Raw genomic sequence first — 10,093 nt, 5'->3', positions numbered from 1 at the left:
TAATAAAAAATTTAAATAAAAAATATTAACAGTACAAATATTAAAAATTATCAAAGCAAAAGAGACAACAATAATTATAGAATCGAATCATAACATAATGTTAGCATAATACTGGCATGAAAACAGATAAATGCTTCAGGCTAGAACCGTGCGCTACCAAATAAATATTCAAAATATCCAAAAATTACAACAAACTTATTTATAAAAAAAAAAGGGAAGAAAAATATAAAAGAGAATATGAGGAAGTGTTTGCGAGTGTCAGATCTCTTTTTCCGTGGTGAATGAATAAAGTGTAAACATGTCTGTTGAGAAATAATCCCAAAATAAGGGTCTGGTCTTTTAAGACTCTAATAAGGGCCTGTTTGGAAAGCCACCTGGTAATTGGAATTGGTGTAATTACTACCCACAACCCAGTAATTACACACTATAATAATTATGATGATCTATTTATTTGTCATAACGTAACTACAAGCATATTGTTCGATTTTATATGTGTAATTATACAGTGAGATTAGTTTAAAAATAAAAATTAATACTTGACAAATATGTGCCTTTAGGTATTTAAGATACATATTGTTTCTTCAAAATATATTAATTAATAATAACATATTTGTAAATAATATTATAAAAATAATGGCATATATTTTTCAAATTGATAATGTTTTAATCTAATTAATTATAAAAATTAAAAGCACACATTTTGTAATAATATCATAGGCTGAATGTTTGACAGAAAGATTAATATTTATACATATAATGTCATAACAGTATTCAAATGTTTGACAATAATAATAATAATATATCAATTGTAAGTGAAAATTGAACAACATGCAATGCAAAACAACAAATGAATAGTACTAACTCAAATAAATTGAAATTGAAAATATAACATAAATTCAAAATTCAAGAAAATAAAAAGTTTAATATGATAACATAAAATAAGTTCCAAAATAACTTAAGTAAATATAATTCAAAAGAACGTGGAAACATATAAGTGTCTATAACTTCATTCAATAAAGGAATTCTACTTTGATAATATATCACTTGTTATATGTCAAGTTTATTAATGACTCATTCTTTCTAATATTAGGAAGTGTAATTTCAAACTAGAATAATAAGGATGAAGAATATAAGAAACAAATCTAAAAAATATGAGCAATTATATGGAATCACAAGAAGTAAATGTTGGAAAATAAGAACAACGAAAATGAAAGATAAATAATATATAAAAATAATTTAAAATGTCAAAATAAAATAAAATTACCATAATAGAAATTAAAAAAAAAAGAAATTAAAAAGTAATTATATAATTACAGAGTGTAATTACACCTAATTCTCACACACCATCCCCTTATTGAGAATTGAAGAGTGTAATTACCCCTCCAAATTACATGCTGATCATGTAATTACTTAGCCTGATAAACATATCAAACTGCGTAATTACACTCAATTCCAATTACATGGTGGCTTTCCAAACAGGCCCTAAGAGAACATGTCCTTTCATATACCGCTGCTTCCTCTTTACCAATTAAACCAAAAAATTTGAAGTGAGTAAGCTACTCATCTAACAATAAATTTTCATCGTTCCAATCATGTCACAAAGAAGAAGGTTTATGTGGAGAAATCCAAAAGAGTCATACATCCATAAGATTACAATTACAGAGACCACTGAAGGAGGACAAGATATAGCGTGTGTCGATAGAATTTCCAATTTGCCAGTCGATATAATCCGTCAATTTCTTTTTCGGATTCCACCAAAAGATATAGCCAGAACTAGTGTCTTGTCCAAGAAATGGCTAAGCATTTGGGCTTCTCTCTCAGATATTTATTTGGAGAATGGTGAAATCGGCATGCTCTTTCTTCGAATGACTGTTGATAAAAGATCTTCTTGGGAATTGCTGGGGAAAAGATGGATAGATTTTGCCTTGAAAAATAAGGCTAAAACGTTACATCTTGATATAAAAGCACTTAATTATGAGAAGCCTTTCCGCCTTTTCTCCTTATCTGGTTTTGCATTTTCCTCTGCTATATTAGTTGTTTTAAGCATCAAAGAGTGTGAGATTAGTAGTTCAGTCTCTTTTATGCTTCCTAATTTAAGGTCCCTCTTTCTACATACTATCATGACGGTTGATGGTTTTGTATTTGCCGATTTCATTGCTGGGTGCCCTCGAATCGAGGAGTTGGTCGTAGATTATTTTCCAGAAGAGTTGGACATTATATTAGTTCCAAATCCTAACCTAAAATATTTGATGGTGAAATACGATGCCCTTGGCGGTAAATTACAAGTAGAGTCCAAAAAACTGGAATCTCTTGTATTTTCATACTTGAGGGTGGAAGTGGATGAGTATGCATTCGAGATTGCGTCCACCAGTACGGTCAAGAATTTGACATTGCCAAAAGTTTATGTCCTAGAAAGGACATTGAGCCCTTTTATCAATAGGTTCCCTTTACTTGAGAACCTTGTGATAGATGGTTGCTGTCTTGATTTTTTTAGCGGAGGTGTTGGTATCGACAATTATTTGCCACGCCTTTTTATTTCTCACAAGAATCTGGCTAACTTTGTGCTGAAGTTAAACACCACTGATAGCATTGATGAGATAATAATACATGCTCCCAACTTAAAATCCTTTGAATACTGTGGTCAACTCACGTCTTTTCCTGGAATATGGGCTTCTCGTCAATTGGAGTTTGTTAAACTCCATTTAAGACCCAAAGTGCTTAATACTCGCTGGTACATTTGGGTACGAAAGATTTTGGAGTCTTTTGCTCATGCCAAGCATTTGTGCTTGATCTGCCAAAGTGAACAGGTAAACATTTCTTTAACCTTTTTGTTTTGGTTGTCCAATCCTATTTGTGTTTACGATTGTTGCTGTATTTCGTGCCATACTACATTTTTGCTAGAGTATAGATGTTAATCAAACACGTGGACTAGAATTTTTGTTGTTCTGTCAGTGAAGTAAGCCTGGCAACCGGTTTAACCGGAACCGGACCGGTAACTGGCCGGTTTCCGGTTAAAAAACCGGAACCATTTAACCGGTTCCGGTTTACCGGTTTGAAACCTCAAACCGGAACCGGTCCGGTTCAAAGTGTCCAAAACATGTTTTTTTTTTTTTTTTTGTATTATATATATATATATATATATTATAGTATTTATTAGTATATTGTAGGTATATTTACATATGTTATACAAGTTTATAAGTAAAGTTTAAATATTTACTGACTAACAGGCTAACAGCAAGTCAGCAATACAGAATATACGTATACATATATATATATATATATATATACCTAAAATATAGTAAGAATATACTTATATATATATATATATCAATATACTTAGGTTATATAACTTGATATATATAAATATGTTTAAGTTATATATATCTTATATATATGTATAACTTTATATATATATACCTAAAATATAGTAAGAATATACTTATATATATATCAATATATGTATCAATATACTTAGGTTATATAACTTAATATATATAAATATATTTAAGTTATATATATATATATATATATATATATATATATATATATATATATATATATATATATATACATATATTACAAGTATATTCTTAGCATATTTTAGTTATTTTTCAACTATATAACTTTTTAGTTTTTAATTTAAGTATATTTTAGATATATTCCTAACTTAATAAAAGTAAAAATATGAACACAATTAAATAGAAGAAAGCTCAATGAGACATATATTTTATTCATTCTTGGATAACATTTATTTGCAAGTTGTAGTTTTATTTTAACTTGCAAATAATACATGAGTTGTACAAAAATAGTAGAATAATAAAATCACCAATTTTGAACCATTTCGTTAATTTCCCCCACATCATATTCGGTAATGGAAATATCTTCAAAGTCTTCCATTTGGTCTGGTCCACTAGCTATCAAATCTTCAATTTCTTCCTCTTCGCCTTCCTCCGCTTCTAAGTTTTGGTTGCGTCGCTCCGATCTAATCCAATCGCGAATGCACACTAGTACTTGCAAGCTAAAGCCGGATAATGAATGTCTATGGTCTCCAATTTGCTGTCTTCCTTGGCTAAATGCGCTCTCCGAAGCCACGGTTGATACTTGAACCGTAAGGAAAAAAATCTAACTTGTTAAGACTAAGACCCAAATCAGCGGTAAGACAAACATTACAATTTAAAAAATTAAATACATGGCGCAAATAAAATCTATATTTTTTAAACAAATCTATAATATCGGCTCTACAAGTACTTCTAGGAATACCCTCAAATAACGGATTATAACAACGTTGAATGTAAGTAACAAACCCCAAACCCTGAGGGAAAGGAAAATGGTAAACAATCATAAGCTACCATTTTAGCTATTTCTACACGCTCTTTTTTCTTGTCATACTTAAAATTTCTACAGGTTCGTGGGTCTATCGTCATTTGAATCCCCCCACATTTGAACCCGTTTGCTCTCCCCAAACATCCATATGTTTGGTTCTCATATGAGCATTTAGTGTACCCGTTCCACCATCCTTATCAGTTCCTTGCTTAAAACTAAATACTTGTCCACATATGGTACATGTAGTTGATTGGTTTTTCCTATTCTTAGTCATAAATTTCCAAACTTTAGCTGTTGGCTTACGGGTTCTAGGCGGTTTGTCTTGTGTATGTGATTGTGTAGGACATGTATCTCCTATGGGGATTTCGGGGGGTTGTGTTTCATCATCATCATGTAAGTCTTCATTAAAAGTGTCGGTAAAATGTTGTTGCATTGCCTCATGACCTAAAAGTGAATTATTTCCACCAACATCAATACCTAAATTAGGTGTTTCTTCCACAAATGTTTCCTCATTAAGCGCACCCCTAACAATACGACTACTACTACCGGCACCACGTCTTAATCTCTTTGACATTATTAAATAGAATTAATTTAAATCACAATCAAATAAATCACAAGAAAATAAATTATAACAAATTAAATTGCGTAAATTAAATTGCGAAAAATAAAGATAGAGTTGGAACGAAGGTACCAAATTGCCGGATTAATTTCCAACAAAGTGAAGGCGGCTAGAATTGCAAATCCACCAAAGCTACTTCGGATTGTTGCAAAATCACCAACTCCACTAACAATATTATAATTGCAAAATTAATAATTGAAAGTTGAAACTATAATAAGACTTTGTGGCTAATTATTGCAAAGTAACTATAATTGAGAGATTGAGATTTGAGAGAAAGATGAAGAAGAGTGAATTGGTGTGAATTAAAATGAAAATGAAGAAGGGTTTATATAGGGGTGGGGGATGGGTTAAAGTGTTAAAAAAAAAGTTTAGGGGGTTGGGGGGCCAAAAATTAATAAAATGACCGTTTGGCAACAGTCATCTTTGCAAATGGACCGTTGCCAACGGTCCATTAACGGACAGCTGAGCCCAGCCCCAACGACTATTTTTTTTTTTTTTTTTTTAATTTCACCGGTTAAACCGGTTCCGGTTACCGGTTTTAACCGAACCGGTTGACGGGTTTACAGTGAAGAGATTTGAAATGTGAAATACATTATTCCCTTAATCTATTTTCATTATATTATTCGAATTATCTTGATTTCCAGTTGATATTGACATAATAGGCCAAATTTATTAACAAACATTTATTTGAATTATTTTTCAAATATTTGAAATGACATCGCCTTAGTGTTTCAATTGTTTGGTTATTGATTATATATATTGAGTTGGTTTTTGTTGGTTGTCAGGATATCATCTTTCCTGATGAGCTAACCGAGACATTACTTCCAGCAATCAATAATATTAAAAATTTGGAATTGCAAATTGAATCATCTACTGGCAGTACGAAAAAAATTCTAGATGGCTTTATTTGGATTCTTCCAGGTTTGAAGACTTTGTCATTGACATTGGGTTCCGTTTCAAAAATCATTGAGGTACTCGTAAACTCTACTTGGCTTCTTTCATCTCCCTAATTCCTAGCTATTGCTTTTTGTTATTTTTAGTATGTCGTCAATTTTGGCCACGTTGAACCTTGAACTCATAGTTATGCTGCACACATTTCACAAAGTAGAGACTAATGAGTTTTATGGGTTTTCTAGTATATTGTTTTAGCATATGATTGACAATGTAAATGGAAACTCGTTACGCTTGAATATGCTTTCAGCTATTCTAATTGGGGGTGACAACCTTCATATTTTATAATTGCAAATGCAGTTTTACAGCGGATGATGTGGAGATTATTTCAGCCTTCTGCCCAGAACAAACACTGGAACACAAGCAGAAGCTAGCATACAATGATTAGAGAGACTAGATCGAGAGAATGCTTTCTTGGCATTACTGAAATTTTTCTTGTTTTGAACTTCATTCTATTGTGAAGTAGAAGCACAGACTTAGCTTGTAGCTTGCCAAACAGTGGATCCGGTGACTTAATGAATCACATATTTCATATGCAAGAAATATATATATATATGCAGTTGTTTAAAGTGCTTTTAATTCAAAGAGTTTATTAGTTAATGCCACGATTGCGTCAAATTAGATCATCCCCTCCGGTTTTCTTTAGTACATGTAGAATATAATTTGGGCTATTACTACTCGTTTGATAAGGGCGAAAACCGCAACGAGCAATTTAGTCATACTGGCAAACCTTTGTAATGTTCGTTAGGGATTATGTGTGCTAAAATACGAGTGATATTAGAATACTATAGTTTAATGTAATCATGCAAAAAAGACAATAGCGAGAGTGCTTTTAACAATGTCCGTGCAACACGAGACTGAAAGATTAGTTTTTTAAAAAAGTTTGGGAACAATTAACGTGTCACAACCAACTTTTAAAAGGCAGAATTGATACTTCCTGATTTATGCGAAAGATCTATAATTGGCTGTCCACTTTGTTTGCCTTACTAATTGAACAGATTTTCCAGCCTTGGGGTAGTTTGGTACGTGAAATTGGAATAAGCTGGGATATCTTGGGATTAAATTTATACCTTCAACCAAACAAGGTATAAAACTTATCCCAAATTTAATCTTGGATAACCCATCTTATCCCATCTAGCTTGGTATTATTTTATTCCATCTCTCAAGTGGGATAAAATAGTCTAAGGATTACAATTTCAGAATTATAATACCGGAATAACTTAATCCGTGTACCAAACGATCCCTTTAGTGGTCGTTTGGTATGCGGACAAAGTTATGCTGAGATTATAGTCCGGGGATTATAATCCTGGGACTAATTCTTTGTTTGGTTCATGGATTAAAGGTGGGATATACCATTAATAATCCAAAGCATGTGTTTGGTTTGAAGTTGGATAAAGCTGGATAAACTTTTCATTTCCAATTTTAACCTTGATATTCCAATGGCTTATTGTGCATAAGTAGTACAAAACTTATGCAGAAAAATGCTGAAAATGTGCAGAAAGCCAAAAACTGTGCAGAAAAATGCAAAAACAACTGCAGAAAATAAAAAACTGAAGCCAAAAAATGCAGAAATTGTGCAAAAAAGAGTGCAGAAATTATGCAGAAAAATGCAAAAACGAATGCAGAAAATACAAAAAATGCAGAAACTATGTAGAAAATGCAGAAACTGTGCAAAAAAGAGTGCAGAAAAATGCAAAAACAAATGTAGAAAATACAAAAAATGAAGCCAAAAAATGCAGAAATTGTGCAAAAATGAGTGCAGAAGCTATGCAGAAAATGCAAAAACTGTGCAGGAATTATGGTTAAGGGGTAAGATGGTCATTTAGAAAAGTTATCCCAAGATTATTAATGCCGGTATTAGTTATACTAGCTTTCCAATGGGATAATATTATCCAAGATTGTAGTATGATTTTATACCCGGACTAATTAATAACTCAAACCAAATGTGGTATAAATTTAACCAAAAAATTTAATACCGGTATATCCTGTCTTATACCCTCTACCAAACGACCCCTTAGAGTTTTGGATGAAAGTGGAGGAGATCAGTTACCATGAGCACTCTTCTCGACATTCATAAATTTGATTGTCTACAGAAATATAATTAAAGCTGATTATGAAGACTCTTCCTCTTCCACAAAAAAAATGTAGAGAAATGGTGCTAGCTGGCTGATTAGACATGGAAAATATAAAGCCAATTGAAATATTGGTTTTACATCCACGAGGAATTCACTGATGTTTTGAGCTTTTCTGATGACATGGCGCCTCCTTTATATTCCTTTGCTTTTTTTTCTTTTTACAAAGCAAATTTGAACCGAGTACAGGAAAAGATTTTCTTTTCATCTCAGCCAAATCATCTCCCTTTCATTCCAATAATGCCACAAGCAAGAAGGTTTGTGTGGAAAACTCCAAAAGATCCAAACAGCCATGAAATTACAATTACAGAGACTACATTAGGAGGACAAGATATTGCCTGTAGTGTCGATAGAATTTCAAATTTGTCACTTGACTTAATCCATCAAATTCTTTGGTGGGTCCAACGGAAAGATGCAGCCAGAGCTAGTGTTTTGTCCAAGAAGTGGCAAGGCATTTGGACTTGTGTCCTGTTGCACTGTTTAATACCACTGCATTGGGATAGTTGTACTTGTATGTATTTATGGTTGTACCAAGTTAGTTAATCAGTTAGATGAGTGTGATGAGCTGTATCACAGTTGTCAAATTAGTCAGTGGTCAAATGTATAGTGGGTAGGAAAGTGAAGTAGATAAATGTATTTTAGAGTTCAGTTCATTCAATACATACAAAAGTCAGATATTTTTTTTCCCAATACAATATTTCTCTCTCTAAGTCTTCTCTTCTTCTTCCACTGTAACCGCCAATTGTTGCCATCAGTTCTATTATGCATTCTTCTTCAATTTAACATGGTATCAGAGCAGTGTTAACTGCGATTCTACTAAATCTAGCTGCAATTTCTTGTTCTTTAACTTTAGTTCTTCGTTTCCGCGAAAGAGGAGAACAATTTTTTTTCGATTTGCTCAATTTGTGATACGAAAATTTAACAATCACTGAAGATAATTCTACAACTGTGAATGCAAACTCAAACATTCAACTTGATCCAAATGATCCTCTATATGTGCATCCATCGGATACTCCAGGTGTTGCCCAAGTTCCTCAGTTGTTAATAGGAACAGAAAATTACTCAGAATGGAGCAGAGCAATGCGATTATCATTGCTTGTGAAAAATAAAATTGGATTCATTGATGGATCGTGCAAAAGGGAGAGCTATGTGAATGATGAATATCGCCTTCGTTAATGGGAAAGATGTAACGCGATTGTGCAATCGTGGATTATCAGTTCAGTTGTGAAGGAATTGAGAAAAGGGATAGTCTATTCATCTGATGCTAGGCGCGTATGGGAAGCATTCAAGGATAGATTCGATAAGGTAAATGGAACTCGAATTTATTATATGAATAGAGAAATTAACTCATTAATGCAAGGAATTTCCACTATATCTGTGTACTTCTCTAATTTGAATGATTTATGGGCTGAGTTTGAATCGATTATTCCATATCCTGGATGTGACTGCCCTAAATCCAAAACGTTTGTTGAGTTTTTACACCAACAAAAGATGATGAAGTTTTTTATTGGATTAAATGAAACCTATGCACCTCAAATGAGTCACTTCTTAATGATGGATCCTATGCCAATTCTTGATCAGGCCTATGCTATGTCAATCCATGAGGAGAGTCAAAGAATGAAGGGTAGTTATGGAGTACAAACTGGAATTCTGGGAAATTAACCTATAGGAGCAGTGAATAATGTACTGGTTGCAGCTAATGTGTCAAATGTAGTACCAAATGCAGTAAATGCACCAAATGTGGTGGCTCATGTAGCCAATGCTTCAAATGCTAGACCTAGATGGAATGAAGAAATGTATTGTGGTTATTGTCATAAAAAAGGATACCTTAGGGAGAATTGTTACAAGCTGAAGGGATATCCACCTGGATTTAGATTTACCAACAAAATAAGGGATAATTATCCACCTCCAAAGGCTCACAATGCAAATGTAAAGGAGGAAGCACAGAGTAGTGGTCACAGTTCTTAGAAACATGATGGTGAGACTATGTTTGGGGCTGGAACCATTCAGGCTCAACCAGTGTTTACACAACAACAATATGAGCAAATTCTAAAGATGCTGAACAATC

At 32.9% G+C, this 10,093-nt stretch overlaps 1 protein-coding gene across 2 annotated transcripts; it reads left to right on the top strand.

The window, feature by feature from the left end:
- The first annotated feature begins 1,520 nt into the window (after positions 1-1,520).
- Positions 1,521-6,472, top strand: LOC132623412 (FBD-associated F-box protein At5g60610-like). 2 transcript variants are annotated; one of them, XM_060338160.1, is made up of 3 exons: positions 1,522-2,807; positions 5,728-5,913; positions 6,194-6,472. In XM_060338160.1, the coding sequence occupies exons 1-3, from the start codon at positions 1,593-1,595 to the stop codon at positions 6,206-6,208; spliced, it is 1,416 nt and encodes a 471-aa protein (XP_060194143.1). In that variant the 5' UTR covers positions 1,522-1,592; the 3' UTR covers positions 6,209-6,472. The 2 variants fall into 2 exon arrangements, with proteins under 2 accessions (XP_060194142.1, XP_060194143.1); XM_060338159.1 differs by lacking the exon at positions 6,194-6,472 and having other exon boundaries at positions 1,521-2,807; positions 5,728-6,178.
- Positions 6,473-10,093: the final 3,621 nt, after the last annotated feature.

The sequence above is a fragment of the Lycium barbarum genome, chromosome 12 (genome assembly GCF_019175385.1).
Source record: "Lycium barbarum isolate Lr01 chromosome 12, ASM1917538v2, whole genome shotgun sequence".
NCBI classification, from domain to species: domain Eukaryota; kingdom Viridiplantae; phylum Streptophyta; class Magnoliopsida; order Solanales; family Solanaceae; genus Lycium; species Lycium barbarum.
Note: the sequence above shows the minus strand (reverse complement) of the source record. Positions and strands in the feature narration are given on the sequence as shown.

Bases quoted from the DNA above. Each gene is read 5' to 3' on its own strand.
- LOC132623412 (XM_060338159.1), top strand. From the start codon at position 1,593: ATGTCACAAAGAAGAAGGTTTATGTGGAGAAATCCAAAAGAGTCATAC. The intron at 2,808-5,727 runs GTAAACATTTCT...GTTGGTTGTCAG, and splicing joins TGATCTGCCAAAGTGAACAG to GATATCATCTTTCCTGATGA.